General features: G+C 56.5%; 1 protein-coding gene across 1 annotated transcript in view; it reads left to right on the top strand.

Annotated features, from left to right (window-relative positions):
* RXRA (retinoid X receptor alpha) overlaps nt 1-18881 on the top strand; it is a 118699-nt gene that overhangs the window by 75617 nt on the left and 24201 nt on the right. Inside the window, exons 2-4 of the mRNA XM_063353165.1 lie at nt 282-547; nt 5505-5655; nt 6529-6708. Of these exons, the coding sequence (XP_063209235.1) occupies nt 282-547; nt 5505-5655; nt 6529-6708 (597 nt within the window). The remainder of the gene's footprint in view (nt 1-281; nt 548-5504; nt 5656-6528; nt 6709-18881) is intronic.

The following is an 18881-nucleotide window of genomic DNA, read 5'->3' as shown; positions in this document are numbered from 1 at the left end:
GGGGTCGAGCGGGCGAGCGGGATGGAGGGGGACAGTGACAACTGTCTCTCGAGGTGGAAGCGCGCTCAGCGCCTGTCGTAACGCCTGCGTGGGTACTCCAGCAGAAGGTGGTTTTGAAAGACGGGAGGATGCACTGGGAGTTTCGGGGGCAGGTTGAAAAGCAGCCCCTCGGCAGGGCGAGGAGCAGGGGGCTGCTGCTGCTCAGGGCTTGCTGCGGCCGTGTGTCAGAGCCCGTCCTGGACTGGAGACTCAGCCCCGTTTCTCTCTCTCCTCTCTTACAGATTTCTCCAACCAAGTCAATTCCACGTCCCTGAACTCTCCCACGAGCCGGGGGCCCATGGCCACCCCATCCCTCCACCCGTCCATCGGGCCGGGCATCGGCTCCTCGCTGGGCTCCCCGGGCCAGCTCCACTCGCCCATCAGCACCCTGAGCTCGCCCATCAATGGCATGGGACCTCCATTCTCCGTCATCAGCTCCCCCATGGGCCCACACTCGATGTCCGTCCCCTCCACCCCCAGCCTGGGGTTCGGCACCAGCAGCCCGCAGGTAAGGGGAAGGTGGTGGGGACGTTGCTGCTGCCTGTTTCGCTGGGGAGAAGCCACCTCTGTGGGTTCCCAACCCAGACCCGGCTCTGCAACACAGGCGGGCACCCAAGGGTGGCAAAAAGCAGAAGCCCAAGGGGGAAACCAAGCCAGAGGCATCCTGCTCCTCTGGCCAGAGCTGGGTGGCTGCAGCTGCCTTTGGGGCTGCCCTGGGTGGGCTACGAGGGACCAGCTACAGCCGTCCACCACCTCCCATCGCTCGCCCCTTCCAGTCCTGCCCTGCCAGTCCCCAGGCTGGGGGTGGGAGGGGAGCAGTGACTACCCCTGCGTCACCCAGGGGCTGGCGTAGCTCTGGCAGGGGCTGGAGCCAACCCTGGGACTGTCTGCGCCCCGTGCTTCTCACCCAAACGGTCCCGTCCCTTCCCTGGGACCCGTCACATCCCGGCGGTCCCCATGGCAGGCACCGAGGGGGTCCCCTGCCCACTGCCCCTTTCTCCTGGTGAGCGAAGGACTGGCGTTCGCTGGCTGAAGATTATGTAAAAAAGCTCCAACTACGGAGAGATAAGCTCTTTTTAAAAATAGCAAGATCGGGGCGCGCTGGCCAGCCCCTGCCACCTGTTGCTGGCTGCTCGCAGGGTATATGTTTAGTAAAAGGGCAGATTAAGGAATTGGCTACCACCTGCCACTCGCTGCAGGGTTTATTTATTCCCGGCCCTCTCAGGGAGTCAAGCACCTGCCAGCACCTTTATTTTTAAATATTGGCCTGATTTATTTCCAGAGATAACAGGTCTTCTTAGCCGGGGCTGGCGAGGGCTGCGCTGTGCCGGGTCCTGTCCCCAGCAAGCCCCAGGCAGCTTCCCCAGGACTCAGCATCCCTGTGCTGGCCGGAGAGGTGCCAGCTTTATTTGCCTTTTGATGGGCTTCTCCCATGCAGGATCTGGCCTGTGACCCCCATAGGTGTGCAGGGACCTGCACCCCACAGCTCGGTCCGGCTGGGTCCCTCTCCCCCGGGAGATGAGTGGGGTGGACATGCCACCTCCCGTCCCATGGCCAAGGGAAGGGGAACTGAAACAAGCCCTTGGGAGCAGACGTCCAGAGCAGAATTAGCTGCGAGAGCGCCGAAATGGTGGGGAAGGAGGGATGTGAAGCAACGCAGGGGTGAGCCGCAAGCCGGGGAGGGAACGGGGAAGGGGCGATGCACCCCCAGCATCAATGATAAGGCGCGGTTTGCTTTAGGGACCCACGAGCCAGAGGAACTGAAAATAAAATGCAGCCACAGGGCAGAAAGGGGAATTGAGAGCGTGGTCAGATGGTGTCGGGGTGCGAGCTGGCAGCGCGGTGGCTCCAGCCCTCTCGGCGCGGTGCAAGCGCCCGTCCTTTGCTCGGGGACTTGTCTTAAGTGGTTTTCCTAGAGGTGACAGTTAGGAGCTCTTCAGCCTAATGGCTCCTGCCATCTGTTCCCTGTCTGGGCGCATTAGGTCCCCGTCCCTGTCCCCGTCCCTGCAGCGGGCAGAGGCGCCTACCTGGGCCCGCGGAGGAGCACGGGAGGAGGAGGAGGAGGGTGCGGGCAGGCAGCAGGGCCGATGCTCGGAGGGGAGCACAGCCCCCCGTGCCGCTGCACCGGTCGGCGAAGCGCCGGGGGTAATGAGGCGTGCGGCCCCCGTCGCCGGGCGGGGATGGCACTGATGGAAGGTGGTTTGAATCAGATGGCAGATGCCACTTGCCATCAGGCCATGCCTCGTCGCCTCTGGAAAGCCATCAGAGCAGAAGGGCACGGGACGCGTGAGGTGCGGTGGGTCCCGCAGGGTGGGTCCCCTCCACCGCGGCTCCTGCTGGCACGGGGATGGGAAGAGCCGTCAGACTCCCAAAATCTGGGGTGCTTTCCCTTTCCCGTTAGGTCCAGCGGAGGCGAGGAGCCAGCAGCCCTTGGTCCCAGCGCCGAAGGATGCTCAAAGTGCTCCTGGCGCCCTCCCTCCAGCATTGTGCGCTCCCTGGGACCTCACACGGCTTCCAAACACAGCCCCAAAATCCAGGCACGAGGCAGGGTGTCCCAGCACCCAGGGACCCCCCAGACCCCCTCGGGGAGGGGATGCTGGTGCCAAGCTGGGCAGGGCGTAAGGTGTGTGGGGCAGGAGCCGGCTGAAAGCAGGGGTAGTTTATGGTGGTGAGCAAAGTCCCAGCCGGACGGGGAGGCTGGGCCCAGCAGCTCTGCTGCTTACTGGGATTTAACACAGATTTAAACCCTCTTACCTAAAGATTCTGGGAAAACAGAAGGGGAAAAAAAAAAAAAAAAAAAAAAAAGCAGGATTTTCAGTAAGAGCTGGAAGGGAGGGACTTTCCCCGCGGTTCGCAGGGCTGTGCCGTGCCAGCAGCCGCCCCAGGCATCGCTGGCAGCAGCTCGGGGCGCCCGGGGGCACGCGGGGAGAGATCAGACGCAGGATTAGGCTTTTCCAGAGCTGCTCTCTGCCTTTGCACAATGCTCTTTGTAAGGGTGCCTGGGGGACCGCAGGAGGGGTCGATGTTTTTGGATGGGAGGAGGAGTAAAGCTCTGCATGCCACAAGGGACAGGATTCGGTCCCCGGTGCAATGAACTGCAGAGAGAAGGGAGAGGAGCCGAGGGGTCCCGGCATCACCGGGGAAGCACAGCACCAGTTCCTCCCTCGTCCCCGCTCGCTGAGCCGGGGTTGTCCTGCCCGGAGCAGAAGTGCTGTGCCAAGGCGGGGGCTGCTGCCTCCCCCCTGCCTCCTCCCTGCCTGCACGTGCTGCCGGTTTCGCTCGGCGGCCGCCAGCGGGGAAGGGACGGCGCGGGGCAGGCGCCGGGGCGGTGTGGGAACCCCGGGGGTGCACGTGGTGCCTCCGCTGAGGTTTCGGGCTGGCGCTGCAAGAGGAACCCATGACTTCCCCCAGCCCAGCCCGCGGCTGACTCAGCTCCCACCGGGGCGTCCCGCTCATGCACGGGGGGGGGGCTGCGGAAGGCGGTGGGCCCCCCCCCACCCTCCTGGGCTGGCGCAGGGGCAGGGTGAAGCGCTTCGCCCATCTCGCTCTGCCCATCGTCCCCCCCAGATGCTCCTGGGGGGCCGTTTGGGTGGACTCTGTGGGCTGCTGGGGCTGGGGGATGCGATGGCGAAAGGCTTATCTTCAGCAGGCAGCTGATGGCCTCTGCCCTCGCTCCCACGTGGCAGCGGCCGGTGACGCAGCGTGACACGAGCCGTGGCCACCAGCTGTACCTGGGAGATGGCTCCGCTTCAAGAAAGCGTGCCGGGAGGAATTGCTGGAGCCGGTGACCCCGAAGCCGGGGCGGGCTGTGCTGCTGCAGTGCCGGCAGCCCCTGCTCGCAGGGTAGCACAGAGAGGGGCTCTGTGCCCGGGGGCATCCCAAAGAGATGCTCCTGCCCGGGGACCCGCTCGTCCCTCCCCTCTCTGCCCTGTCGTAGCGTAACCGAACAGCAGCTAAAGCCCAGGAGCGTGTTCCTTGGCGGCACCGGGTCCCAGCTGCCTTTGATTCATCAGCTGGCACAGGCAGGGCGGGAGAGGAAGGCAGATCCATCCCATTTCTCCAGGGTGGGTTTACCTTGCTCTGTTCTGAGGTTATTAGTCATCTGCCTGCCAAATATTCCCCACCAGCCTGGAGACTTTAAAGCCAGAGGAGCGGCTGCGCTGCTCTAATTGACAGATCACAGGCCCTGGGACTTCCCTGAATTAATTCGTGACAAGTGCAATTGCTGAGTATCTCTATTAGGGTAGGGAAACACAACAAACCAAAGCACAAATCCTGCGTGTCTAACCTGGATTTAGAAGTTGGCAGGGATGGAGGCTCTGTGACAGTCGCTGGCGGGCTGGTCCCCGGGAGGACAGCCGCAGCCGTCCTGGCCGGCGCTGCATCCCGAGCTGACCGAGCCTGGCTCCCCCATCCAGCCCCAGACCCCCTTGAACCTGCCCTGGGCTGGGCAGGGTTGCCGTGAGCTCATCTCCCGTATCAAGATGAATTGGTCTTACATCTCCGTGCCTCAGTTTCTCTGTACGTGGGGGTATCACAGCCCTGCCCTGCTGCACAGGGCAATGTGGGAATCAGCGCAGGAATCCTTCACTCAATACCAGTGCCGTAGGGCCATGCCAGCACCCAGTTTCCACCCAATTCTCTGCTTTCTTCACCAGCTGTTGGGGACCGAGCTCACCGGGGAGGGAAGGAGAGGTGTGTGGAGAGGCTGCCGCCAGGCTGGAAGTTGCCGAGAAGTGTCCAACCCAAGCCAGCTCTGGAAAGCCAGGCCCCGTTGCATCTGGGATCTATTTATTTGCTGTGAAGCTTTCCTTTGGAGAGATAATGCTAAAAGGATATCCATAAATTGCAGAGCTAAAAGCGGGAGTGTCCTGGCCTTCATCATTGCTCCCAGCCAGCAGCTCTCCCACGAACCATCCCTGCAAATCATCTGCCCTGCGCTGCAGCCTGCGGCGGCGTGAAGCCGTGGTGGCTTTGCGAGTGCCTGGCCATGGGGGCTGTGCCATGGCTGTGCCGGGGCTGTGCCATGGGCAGGGGTCTGGCAACGCAGGAGGAACTCGCTTTCCTCTCACATCATGCAGGAGCATCCCCCGTGGGGCGGGTGGTATCAGCCCTGCGCGGCTCCTGGTGGTGCACGGGGGACCGGCCGTGTCCCCGCTCCTTCCACCCCGGTGCCAGCAGTGAGACCCAGTGGCATCCTGCTGCCAGCTCAGAGCTGCACCGGCTTTTACGCCAGCGTAGCAGATGAGCCCTTGTGCCTTTGGTCTCTGGAAACATGTGCCGAAATCCTCCAGCTTTGTGGGTGGGTGTTTTACGCGGTCCGTGTCCCCATTGGAAGCGTGTCCCCTGCTTGAAATGCCACCTTGCCTGGCCCTCCTGCCCCATGTCCAAGTGCATGGGCAAGCCCTGCTGCAGAGCTGGCTCAGCCCCACAACGCGGTGATCACTGCGCTTCTGTCTCGGCAGCTCAACTCGCCCATGAACCCCGTCAGCAGCTCAGAGGACATTAAGCCACCCCTGGGGCTCAACGGAGTCCTCAAAGTGCCAGCACATCCCTCAGGAACGATGGCCTCCTTCACCAAGCACATATGTGCCATCTGCGGGGACAGATCTTCAGGTAAGGCTGGTGCCTGCCCCGGGAGGGGCTCACAGCGGCGTGTGGGTGCCCTGGGAGAGCGTGGCCAGGGTTTGCCTGGCTCCCCGGCTCCCTGCAGCACAGCGGCCGCAGCGGTGGATGCTCCATCAGGAGAGGAGCCACCCATGCCCTCAGAGGAGGGGACAAAAAGTCCCTTATTGACTGGCCTCCCCCAAGCCCCTCTGGTTGGGGGCAGGCTCTGACCCGAGCCAGGAGACCCCGGGGCTCTGCGTAGCGGTGGTGTTACATCCTCGGCCCTGAGCACCGCAGCCCGGCTGATGACAAGGCATTAGTGACTGTCCCTCTCTCTCCCCATCCTTTCATCTGTAGTGGTCTTGTCACATAGCGCCAGATAGAGAGATGTGCTTCACATAGAGCCTCTCCACTCGTGGGAGGTAAAGATGTGCTAATTCCCTTTATTCTTATGCCGTTTTAAAAGCTTTCTGCTCCCTAAGTGCTCTGGTCACCTAGTTTGTGAGGTCCTTGGGGGTGTCCCCTGTGCCTGTGGGGCTCCAGGGCTGGAAGAGGAGGGTGGGCACGTGGTGCAGGGCTGGGGTGCGTGTCTGGCGTGGGGAGTCACGGGGGGACACAGGGAGGCACCCGTGTTTCACTGCCGTGCTGCCTCTCCCGTGATGTATGGTTAAGAAATGGCGAGGGCTTTTCCTGGATATAAGGCAGGTTGTAGCCCATGGAGAGCATCCTGATTTTATGGAGGTCAAGTCAAGGCGAAGCCACTGCTCTTCAGCTCCTGCTCACGGCTCCGAGAAACCTCTGCTTCCCGCGGACACGGCTGGGGGAGATGCTGGGAAGAGGACACTGGTGGGTCCTTTTAACCCGGGTCCCGTCCCTCTCTAGGTAAACATTACGGGGTTTACAGCTGCGAGGGCTGCAAAGGCTTCTTCAAGCGCACGGTGCGGAAGGACCTCACCTACACCTGCCGCGACAACAAGGACTGCTTGATCGACAAGCGCCAGCGCAACCGCTGCCAGTACTGCCGCTATCAGAAGTGTCTTGCGATGGGGATGAAGCGAGAAGGTAAGGCAGGGGGAGCCTGGCCCCAGCACCCATGGGTGCTGCAGGTACACGTCCTTCGTTAGGAGGCTCCGGCAGGCTCCTGTTGGCAACGTGGCAGCACCGGAGCCAGCACGAGCCTCGCCAAGGGCTGCCTGCGCCGGGGCACCAAAAATGCACAGCTCTCATTTATGTCGCTTATTATATTATATTGCTTTTGCGCCACAGCCGTGGCCTCCAAAACAGCGGTAAGTCCCCGAGTGGTGCCCAGACGGATGATGGATGGTTGCGTGAGCAGGGGGCGATGAAAGCAGCAGTGCTCGCGAGGTCGTTTGCAGGCTGGGAACTTGCGCTCCCGTTTTTGCAGCGGCTGCCATGCGTTGGGCGCAGCGAAGGCAAATACCGAGAGCTCTTCCCTTCCCCTGCAGAGCCCCGTCAAACAGAGGTACGAAAGCTGTCGGGGCTGAGTGCGTTTTGGGTGACAAATGCTGCCACCTGGCTTGGCCCTTCTTTCTCCGTGCCCCGCGGGGTGCCGCGTCCTGGAGAACTGGCGCTAATTAGGGGACATTGGCAGGACAGAGATGATGTTTAGCCTGCTGGTTCCTAATTACTGTGCTGCCGGGGAGGTGAAGGGCTCCTGCGCGCGTCTGCGTGCTGTTTGTGCGCACCTGGCTCAGGATGGGCAGGGAAACGGGGAATGAACATCCTTCTCATCGGAGTCCACTGCTCGGGCATCAGCTCCAAGCACCAGCTGCTCTACGCCAGTAGCATTCCGTAGCAGTAGGAATAATGGATTTTTTTTCTCCTTGGGAGGAATAAGGAAATTCAGTCTCGTAAAAAGATATCCCTCCCCTTACTGGAATTTAAATTTAGGATCTAAAACTCCCTGGCAGTCCCTCTTTTAAATGCTTTTTTTAAATGCGGACGGCGTCTGTTTTAAACTGCTGGCAGAACAGGCTTTTACCAGACGTGATGTGAAAATGACCCGGTGGTGCTGCTCGGCTCTCTGCCTCCTTCTCCCCTTACATCTTCAGAGCCACACTTGCCCCCCCCGCGACTGGCCAATAAACCCATCCCGCCGCCGAGCCGCTGGGGTTGCTGCGAGCATCGCTCCAGCCCGGGTCTCTTTGAAGAGCACTTAGTCTTGTCTGGAGCAGTGATTAAATAGGGCAGCGCCGGAGCTGCGCCGAGCGTTGGGCAGACCCTGCCACGCTCGATTTATGGGGTTACCTAAGGCCCCCCGACACGCAGAGTCTTCCAGTGTCAAAGCCCGTCTCTGCTGGAGGTGTGGGGGGATTGCAGCGGGCTGGGAGGCACCCAGGGGACCTCCCTGGCCCTGCAGAGCTTAACCCTTCGGTGCTCGGAAGCGAAGCCTTCTGGCCCAAGCGAGGACGGGTGGCACAGGAGGCAGCGGCTCTGCCAGGGGTGGCTGTGGGCAGAAACCGGCTTGGAGAGAGCACGCGCTTGGAGGGAGTGGAAGAGCTGATAACGCGTCGCTTTTGGTAGAAACGCGGTGCACAGCTGGAGCCTCCAAGGAACACCACCGGGCAGAGCTTGGGATGCTCATGGCCCCTTCCCCACGCTCGCTCAAAGCGATACACGTGTGATAGAGGGTTTCTCTGTGACAAAGAAAAGCTGCTCCTTGGAGCCACCACCACGGAGCGGCTGCAAAGCCTCCCAGCTCCTCACCCTCTGCCCTTTCCTCGCTCCTGTCTGTCTTGTCCTGTTCGCATGGGAAAGAGAAAACCTCTAGTCTTAAGTGGAGAGACTGAGACGTTCAGAACGTGCCTCTAAAGCGGAGCGTGGTGCAGGCACGGTGCGAGGGGCTGGCGCTGCCCTGGCTGTTTTGCAGGTGGGCAGAGCCGTGGAGTGGGCTGGATCCCGTGGGAGATGTGTGACAGGAGGAGGAAATAGAGGGAGGAAGGTCTAATCTCCAGCCCCGGGAGACTCAGGTGACTAAAAAGAAGCCAAGAAGCCTCCTGTGTGTTCAGCAGCAGCACTTGCTTCTCAGGGGAGAAGTGCAGGTGTAGGTAGATATGGAGCATCCCATTACTCTGGCATCGCCTCCGGAGCCTTGCACCGGCAGCTGGAGACCTGCTTTCCTTTCAGACCCCTGGAACATCTCAGCCAACGTCTGTAGGGAAGGGAACATCAGCAGTAATGCTTTAACTCTGTAGCCTGCACTGACATCCTGTGATCGGGTACCTGCTTCATGCCTGCCGTTAACGGTGATTGCCTGGGCAGCGCCGCTAAAATTATAGGTCCATTAATTAATTTCTAAATGGTGGTGGAATTCCCCAGGGAGGGCGTACAGTATGAGGGCTCTATTAATTCATCTTGATTAACATTATCACAACGAATACCAAATGAATTCATAACGATCAGCCAATTATTTAAAAGTGTGACAGATGGGATCTTCGTAACTCTGGAAGTGCACTCAGGCGGAGCTGGCTCATCTTCTGATGCTGGTGTTGCATGAGGAGAGCTTCAGAGAAGGGCAGAAAGCTGGTGCATCGGCAGTCAGTAGATGTTCGGGGTATAATCCCCGTGCAGGGAAAGCTGGAATAACTCCCGCGGTCCCCCGATAAAGCTCTCTTTTGTTATAACCTAAGAATTCACAGTGTCTCGTGGCAGGTTTGGAGATGTCCTAGTGTTGTCTTAGACCTGAAAGTGAGAAGCTGGATCTCCCTAAGCTTTGATTTTGAGCAGCTCTTGAGTTTCACATGCGCTACCCACCTGATTTGTCAAAAAAAAAGGTTTCCTTCCCGTTTCATCCATCCCAGCTCACTGGGGCTGCCCATCCACTTTGCCAGCCAGGAGCCTTGTCCTTGGCCTTACACCGGTCCCGCTGCCTCCACACCACCTCTGTTTTGGGGAGCAGTTTTGGGCTAAATCCTGCATTGCTAATTCCTTTTGCCTAAATACTCACAACGTAGCTGGCCTTTTATCCTCTGGTGTGAACTGTTGCGTCTTTGAAGTAACGGAGGCGGGGTAATGGGCCTCGTTTCCCTACAAAATATCTTGCTCTGGAGACCTGATTTATAGCTGCATAAAGGCATAGCAGATTCCTGCTGTGGAGGTGTCTCTCCTGCAACCCAAAGGTATTTGTATGTCGTGGAAGTACAGTAAAACCCTCTAAACTGAGTATGATAGCTCTGGTGAGAGTAAGGCAGGCTGCGTGGTGGTGGGCAGTGCTGCGACCTGCAGAGTGATGCTGGGAAGAGGGGTGAGGGTCATGTTCGTACCCACAAAAGGGTACGAAGGGTACAAGAAAGGGTCTCTTACATAGCTTAGAAGTTGGCTTAAAGGACTAAAATCAATGGGACCTCTTGGGCAGCTGATGGAGCTCTGGAAGGGTTTGATCCCGACACGTGGAGGGTCTCCAGGTGAACATGCCAAGAGCAGACTCGGAGGGATGGACCTTGACCACATGCCCTTGACCACATGCCTTGACCACGAGCCTGGCCAGGGCAGACGAGACGGTGTACCCACAAAGGAGGGAGGCAGGGGCGGCTGCGGGGTACTGCTGGAAGGACGGGGCATTGCTGCGGGGCTGCGAGGCTTTGCTTTTGCTGTCAGGTCTCGGGGATCTTGGCTTGAAGGGGTGAAAGCCTGCAGAAGCCAAGGATTCCTTCTGGTGTCCAAGGCCAGGCTGGATGGGGCTTGGAGCAACCCGGGCTGGCGGGAGGTGTCCCTGCCCAGGGGCTGTAAGGTCCCTCCCAACCCGAACCATTCTATGATTCTACGGTGCATGCATCTCTTCTTGCTGCTCCCTCTTAAAAACATTTAAGACAGATACTGGAGCCCGTGTTCAGGCTGAATGAGCCTCGTGGACTCGGAGGTATCGCAGCTACAATAAACAAGCAACTGGGAGCATTTTTCCCCTATGAATTACTGCCAGCTGTGTGAGGCTTTGGTTTTTGTACTCTGTCTCCCACTAAATACCGGATAGTCAACAAAATTAAGATTACCATCAGGGATCTTGACTAATGCAGGGATTATTATTATTGTGGGGGTGGCTGTTTGCATCCAGAAGCATAACTCTCTCTGCTTGATCTGTTACTCATTAGGGTCTAAGGTGTCTGTGTATCGGCAGCCTTATGTTTTAAAGGGAAAAAGTGGAAACTGCCTTTGCGTTAGGGAGGCAGAGGTCTTGTTGAAGAGGTGGGAGTAAACGCGGAGGGTCTTGGGATAAAGACGTCTTGCATGCGATGCCGTTGGCCGGGGTTAACTTCAGAGGTGAAGCGGGTCATCGCAGACTACAAACACCCTGGACCCGCGTTGCAGCGTGTCGCTGTCTCGTGTGACGAGGTCCCGGCCCCACCATTGCTGGCAACGCCGCCGGATCGCACAGCGAGCAGGAAATACCAGCGAGGAGCCCTTTCTCATGCTCCCGCCGGCCGCCCTTGGACGGCTCACAGGGAGCAGCCGTTGGGAACCGGCGCAGCCTGGCCCCGCTCCGTCTCCCGCCTCTCCTTCCCCCAATGCTGCCTCCGGACACGAGCAGCTCCTCGCGTGGGCCAGACTGTCTCCGTTGGACCTGCTGGGCTGCCCAGTTTGTTAACTGGGGGCTACCGCTTGTGGAGCTGAAGCCTGCAGTGGAGCACTGATGGTGGCGTTTGATGCTGGCCGGGTAAAATGGATGTTGCATCTGCGCTGGAGAAGCTTGTAGCCCATCTGGAGACCAGAATTCTGTCCTCCCCTAGCGACTGCAGCTCAAGCTGCATAACTGACCCCCAAGATGGTTTCTAAATCCAGGTGCAGGTACCATAACGGCGGTGGCCTGGGTATCGTGCGGCTGCAGCTTGCCTCCATCAGCTGCCGTGACATGATCCAGAGTCATGCTCTGAGGATGCAGGACATCTTCTGTCCGGTTGTGTGCCTGATCTCTGTCTTCAGGACTTCACTAAACTTCACAGGCTGAGATAATTCTTCCTCTTCCCCTGTGTTTGTGCGTTGGTTTTCCCCCTCTCACTCGCACTGCCGTCGCGCTGAGGGATTTAACCTCAGAGGGGTTGGACTTGCAGCATTGCAGGGAGCTCGGAGACATGTCTCCGGGGAGCTGCTCAGATAAATCACTTAGTGCAGAGGGACTGAAGTTTCCCCGTGTTTTAACCCAGAGTGACTTGGAGCTGAGCTCTTGCACTTAACCCAGCAGTCGCTGAGCTGTGCCTCATCCCCCTTCCATGGCTCTGCATCCCCCAGGGCCATCCCAGCTCCTGGAGCATCCCTCGGGACCAAGAGGAGTCTGGGGAGAAAGAGCAGAAATTCAGGTCTCCAACTCGCTATCCAAGTGAATGCAAAAGCAGGCAAGTAGCCATACCCCAGCGAAGGGGCAGAGTTCAAGAGCATGGTTATTCTTAGTAATAATTTTGGAATGGAAAATGTCTTTCAGCTTAATGAGCTTGTTTCTTATATCCTTTTAAAGTGCTGCTCTTTAAACCAGCTGGTTAAATGATGCTGGGTTTGTTTTCTGTTTTTAAGGATACTCTTAGGTTGAGAAAGAGGGTTTGGTTTATGGTTTTCTCTCATTGCTTTAGCAATGTTGCTGTTTGCTTGTACTTCGCAGTGTCCGGCTTTTGAGAGGGAAGAGAGCTAGTGATTTTTGCTGCTGTTTTCCAGAGCCATTCCCCATGTGGACTGACTGCATGCAGAGGTTTCAATCCGCTTTTTAACACTCCATTTCACTGGAGTTACATTTTTTTTATCATCACGGCGGTATTTTGCCTATCTTAAAAAAGGCAGTATTCTACTGAAAATGCTGGAGAAAGCACCATCGCTTAATTATTGCATCTCGGCTTTTGAGGTTGTTTGCAGTAGTAGAAAGCTGCATCTTTGGGAAAAAAAGGAGGCACACAAAAGCAAAGCAGAAGAAACACTGTCTGATGTAGTTTCCTCAGCTATCATGGCATTTGCGGTATAAACAGGTACCTCAGGCGTAAGCGCTTCAAGATGCTGATGATACACAGCTAAGATGTAGCATCATAAAAAGGCAGCAGAGCCTAATAAATTCCACTGCTAGCGAAACGGAAATCCCCAATAACCCTCCAACCCAGCACTTCATAAGTACAGCAGCCACCCACTCGTAGGCTAAGAGGAGACTGATCAGGTTTGGGTCTTGGAGGCCACCAGAGCCTCTGGGCTCTCCAGCAGGAGGGAGCTGTGCCCCGGTGATGCAGGGGCACGTCCCCAAAATAGGTCCAGTCTGGAAAGCATCATCATCCCTGTTTACTCTGCGGATCCCTGCATCTGTTGGGGAATGGCGAGGAGCAAAGGGAGTGAAGGTGGGAGAGGATCAGAGCATGCTAAGAACAGGAGAGCCAAAGCCAAAAAATACATCTTCTGTTCGCCCATGGCTTTCACGCTGCCCAAGAACCGGGCTGAGCATCGGTGCCAGGCTCCTCGTCCCCAGCGCTGGATTGCAGAGAAAACCCCATTCAGTCCATTTTTGGTGGGAGTGAATTATCCTTCCCCCTCCTCCCCCATGAAAAGAAACAAACCCCAGCCAGTCATCCGCGCTATTGTTCCTGGAAGGATGGATTTTCCTCTCGGAAACAAGCGCTCATCTGTATTAGCGCTGGGTAAGTGGTAATTAAGAGCCGCCGTCGCCTCCAGCTCTCTCCGAGCAAGCAAACAAGGCTGCGATGCTCCAACCCACGGAGGTCTCAGAAAAGCCTCTGCCTCGGTGGAAAATCCTGTCCCTTTTGTGCCTCTTCCTCCCCTCATTAACATTCCTCCGGCACAACAGCCCGGTGCCAGCCCAGCGTGGCAGCCCGTGGCCGGTGGCCAGTGGCCATGCCACAGCGTGGGGGACCCGGCTGCGAGCGCCCGCCTTGCATCTAGGACCAGGCTTTCAAAATAGAGCATGCACTTGACAGGTTTTTTTGAAAAAAAATCTAATTAGTCTGCAGATCACAGCATCAGGTTTCTCTCCACAAGCCCAAGGCTTAAAAAGGAAAGAAAACTTTAGCCAGAGGATTGGGATTCAGGGATATTCACATGGCTCAGAGAGCGGGGACTTCGCGACGTTTATCACGCGGCTTGCGATCAAGTGGCAGGCGTTGGGGACACTGCAGTGTGTTCTCTGGTGTCCTCCAGGTCCTCCCCAGAGCCTCAGCGAGCAGCTGGTTCTTCTCCAGCAGCTGCAAAGTTCATTACCCAGCCGCAGCCACCCACCCTGCTTGGTTTGGGCACCTGAGCTGGGTTGGTGCTCACTTTGCTCCAGCCCACTTATGCAGCCATCAGATGGTGCACCACGAGCAAAGGCAAGGCGTCCAGTGTTGATGTGCGCACCAGCAGAGGAAGGAGCTGGCATTTTTGCACATCAGCCCTTGGAGCCAGGCAGGTGAAACTCATCTGCAGTCCACGGGATGAGACATTTTGGTTCTTAAACAGAGAGAGGTCACCGAGAAGTGGTCTTCACACAGGGCTCCGTATTTTACTGTACCACGGCCTGGGGACGTGCAGATGGGCTGGAGAAGCTTGAGATGAAAAATGACAGCAACCGGCCTTCGGCGAGTACAGGCCAAATCAAGCAGAATGACACGAGAGCCTCTTCATCAGGTGCCATGGAAAGCACGGGCTTCTGTCCTTGGCTGGGCTGAGACGTAGCTGGAGGAGGTGGGGCCGCCTCTCCGAGCTCTTTCACTACAGCATGTTTTTTCTTCTCCTCAAGTGGATTGCAAGGTTTAAATGCTTCCCTTACGTTAAGAAAATCAGACTAGAAAACCTCTCAACCGTACGAGTCTCCTTGAAGGAAAATGAAAGCGTTGGCAGAGCCATCAACACGGAGGAGAGCGTGCGGAAGCTCATCTCTGCAAACACGGGGCGGCAGACAGGGCTGGGGGAGCGACAGCTTGGGACCGCTTTGCCTCGCAGGAGGGTGTCTCCTGGGTTGCAGCAAGCAGTATGCCGGGCTCGCCTCCTGCCTTTAGGATGAATAGACCCGCACCGTTGATCAAATGCTGTGCCACCCTCACGATGAGAAAAATCAGCGTCGTTGGGAACAGCACGGTCCTAAGAGTGGATCTCCACTGACTGCCTGCTGAGCGGTGAGGTGGAGGGATGAGGACGTGGCTCCTCTCCATGGCTTCCCCGCATCCGCCCCAGACAAGCCCCAGACGAGCCCGTCTGCCGAGGCAGTGATTGAGCGCGATGGGAGTCGGGAGGGTCACGCTGGTCTCGCAGAGCCCTTCCCTCCTGCCGGTGAGCGGCAGCGCAGCCCGCAGCAGCGGGGACGCGTTCGCCAGCCCCTCACCTCATTGTCACCGTCTTATTGCAGTGAGAGCCCGACAAGCCCAGCTGAGGCTTGCAAAGGTCCTTGTAGGTCACGCTGTCAAGTGCCTTGTTATCGCAGGCGCTCTGTAGTTTAATCCTCTTCCCGAGGTCCTCTGGAAGAGAAGCTGGGTGTCTCCTGACCCACCCAGCCACGCGGGAGGGCGCAGAGCAGAGGGGGCATCGATGACGAGCCAGAGAAGGGAGCCAGCAGCAGGACCAGCGCCTTGCTCCCGTGTCCTTGCTAATCCTGTGAAGCATCAGGTGTGAGGCAGGAGGGAGAAGCATCTTGTGGCCTCTCCGGAGTTGAAAATACTTGTTTTTTTTCTTAAATATACATTGATTGTGCCACAAGGGAGAATTTGGGTTGGAGGAACCAGTCGCAGAACCCCTCAGTATTTTTGTCTTTAGCCTGTGAGTTTACAACTTGCAGGAAAGGAAGAGAAAAACCCAGCAGAAGCAAGAAGGACCAAATGATATAATGATCTCTGTTTCTAAATTTTACTGTGTTACAGGGATGGAGCACCATCCATCCCGGCCCACAAGACTGCTGGGAAGCCAAGAAGAACAAGGTATTCCCGTTTCAATATTACCAGACAAGCTGCCATGCAGCTAACGTGTTTGTATTTCTCTTTTTTAAAGGACAAATAAAAAGCAAAGCCAGAAAGAAACCCAGATCCCAAACCAAATCCATTTGAAAAATGGTTTTGGGTCATCTCCACCATGGTTTATTTGGCTAATCTCCAGTGGGAGTGGACTTCAGAGATAAGGACTGAGGTCTGTATGGTGAGGGGTCTCCTCACTGGTGGAAATTTTCCTTCACACAAGCATCCCATATTGCATGATTTAGAAATATAAAGCAAAACTGTTTTGCTTGAATACCTGCTCCTTCTTTCCTTCCCCCTGCCCCACCTGCTGTTTTTTGCTACATCTCAAGAAACACAGCCCCCATTCTTTTCTGAAACGGCGATCTGTCCCACGGCATCTCTGCGGAGAAGGAGATGTCAGGTCCTTGTCAGGTCCCCAGCAGGTCTGGGGAAATACTGATTGCAGTAAATTGCAGATATCCACCACTGGGTTTGTGCCAGCGGAGGTCGGAGACAGGGAGGACTTTGCGAAGAAGCTGTGTGACTGGCTGCTCTTAGACACTTGCGCCTCGGATGTCCTCTCAGTTCTGCGGAGCTTCTGAAGCACAGGCTGCAAGGATGGCTGCATCTGCAGGGGAGCCCAAGTCTTGGAACCCACAGAGTACAAGAGTCTGGAATGTGTCTGCAAATCCCTGCGCCTTCCAGAGGAACGCGTAGGGTTTGCCACCCCTAGAGCTGTACGATGCTTCACGGTGAATCTGAACTAGGAAAGTGGAAACTCTAGGTCTGAGACAAATTCAACCTCTGGATCCTGAAGAGGGACTTTGGGGGTGCCACACCGGGAGGAGCGAGGTGACAGTAAGATGCTGATCAGAGGGAGTTCATGTGTACCCCAGGGCCAGGCACAACTGTTGCAGGAATGAACCCGTTGCTCACAGGAAGGATGAAGCTGTTCCCACGTCATTCCTCGAGCTGCCTGCAGGGAGGGAAAATAACATCTACAACCAAGTCTAACATCTAGAGGAGTCACTGCCTCGCAGGCGTCCCCGAAAGCTACATCCAACAGCCAGGGCTGGGCCGGTGTCCTGCTTCATTCCCAAGCGAGGAGCAGGTCGGGTTCATACACACCTGGAAACGCAGGTCCTGCAGCAAACAGCAGCCGAACTTCGGGTGGTAGTCACCTCATCCTGCAGATGCACACCTCCATGAAGACCTGTACATGAAGCTGCTTCTTAGGGGGAAGGGAGGATATCGGCGTCTCTGAGCTCAGCGTTTGGAAACGCGCACTGCTTTCCTGCAGCCCAGGGAGCCAGGGATGGGAGGTGGATGGAGGTCATCCAAGCTGCGGGTGGGGAGGGATTGCAGAGTGATGCCAGGCTTGTCCTGGCTTTGGAGGGGACTGTCTGGTCTTGGAAACATGGAGACAGGGACGAGAGATGGATGGAGGTCATCCAAACCGTGGAGGGGATTGCAGAGTGACGCTAGGCTTGTCCTGGCTTTGGAGAGGGCTGTCTGGTCTTGGAAACATGGGGGGGAGCGGGTAGCAGAGCAGGTAACACTCTGCCTGGCAAGGGCTTGGTTTGTCTTTGGAGCTGGCATCCTGAGTGCGAATACGCCATCTGCTCTGCCTGGTGTGTCGTTGCTGCCGGCAGCCAGCTGGGCAGGGGCGAGGGTCGGGGTTTTGCGTGGGGCTGAGCAGGCTGGGATGATTCCGCTGACCGGCTCCACAGCGAGCAGCAGCACCGACTTTCTGGTGTAGCAGCTCAAAGCACAGATCAATAGGAATAACTTCTCCATCTGTCCCTTCCACCTATTGTTTATATCCGCTAAATTCAGCCTAACCACTAGCAAACGCTGTCCCGATGACCTGTAGGGTTCACTCTGCAATAACCCTTCAGGTGTGTCTGATTCTTCACCTCCAAGAATGTGGCTGTTGGTTTTGATGGGCTTGAGATTTGCAGATTTAAGGCTTTAAGTAGCCACTGTCTCCCCAGACCTCAGCGACGCTTTCCGACAAATCCCAGTGTCCAACCAAGTCACTGGCGGCTGAGCAAGAGGATGTAGTTTTTGAACTAAAACCCCTTCCCGGCGGTGGAGGTGGTTGATCTCCGAGCAAGGAACCACGCTTTGCACCTTTATCCTTGAGACCTGCTGTGACTGTGCCTCAGGTCTTTGGCATTTAATTCATTTTAAAAAATCCCATTTGTTGAGGGTTTGCCTTTCTCTTCGGATTTTCTGTTATTTAGTAGGTGTTTTATCTCTTCTAATGCGCCCAAAGGAGTGTTGGTGCATCTGTGCTGTTGAGGAAGGGTTGGCATTAAGCAAAAATTTCTAGCCTTTTGATGATTGAGAAAACAGGAGTGTGGGGTGCGGGGGGGTGGGGTGGGAGAAATTTGAGCAGGATTTTATGTTGGCCTGAAAAAGCGAAGAGAAGAATCCGTGCCAGACGAGAGCCAGATGGACAAAAGCCACGACACAAATCCGAGCTCCGGCAGCAGCCGCTCACCTGGCTCCGGCAGCCCAAGCAGAAAACGCTGCCTGGGCCTCGGGAGCCTCTGCAGCCCATAAAACTTAAGAGCAGCTTGCAAAAAAAAAATAACCTCTTGCTTTTTTTTTTTTTTGCATAACAGCTTTCACATGGAAGGAGCCTGATGTGCAGCAAGCGGCGGCTGCAGGAGCAGGGGGGCGGGAGACGAGCAATGGAAACCAGCCCCAGGCCTTCGCGTGGTGGGGTGGAGCTGGGTTAATGGGATCAACGTCCATATAGGACTCTTGCAGCATGTGTCTTAATTTCCGGGTTTTTTAAGAAATAAGTTTTATATTGTAGGTTTTATTTTTGCGCTTGGCACGGAGCTGGTCCCACTGATTGCCTGAAAAGCCTTATTGTGTTACGGACAGCTCTGATTTCCTTCGAGCAATCCCTGTGCCCCTGCTGCTTTCTCTTAACATCACATAACCCGCTTCAAATTCAGCAGAGAGGTAAAGCGTTAGGATAAATGTCAATAAATAGCGGGCTTTTTACATTACTGAATGCCTCATTCAGTCCCCAGCAAAGAGCTGGACGCGTTCGGGGAGTTGTCTCTCGTGACCAGGGATGGAGACTCCAGTTGCTTGGGCTGTTCTCGGCTAGACTGGGCTAAAACGCACTGTGGGAAGCAATGGTGTGTGGAAAAGTGTGTGATTTAGGATATGTAACGTGATGATGGAGATAGAGATAGTTACTGGTGTAACTGTCTGCATAAAGCTACTTTCCAGGTTTAGGGAAAGCGTGTGTGCCGGTTTCAAAGGGAGATCATTAATAATAATGTTATTAGCATCTAATAAGCGTCTTTCATC

The sequence above is a fragment of the Chroicocephalus ridibundus genome, chromosome 15 (assembly GCF_963924245.1).
Source record: "Chroicocephalus ridibundus chromosome 15, bChrRid1.1, whole genome shotgun sequence".
NCBI lineage: Eukaryota > Metazoa > Chordata > Aves > Charadriiformes > Laridae > Chroicocephalus > Chroicocephalus ridibundus.
The sequence above is the reverse complement of the archived record's forward strand: the minus strand, read 5'-3'. Positions and strand labels throughout refer to the sequence as shown.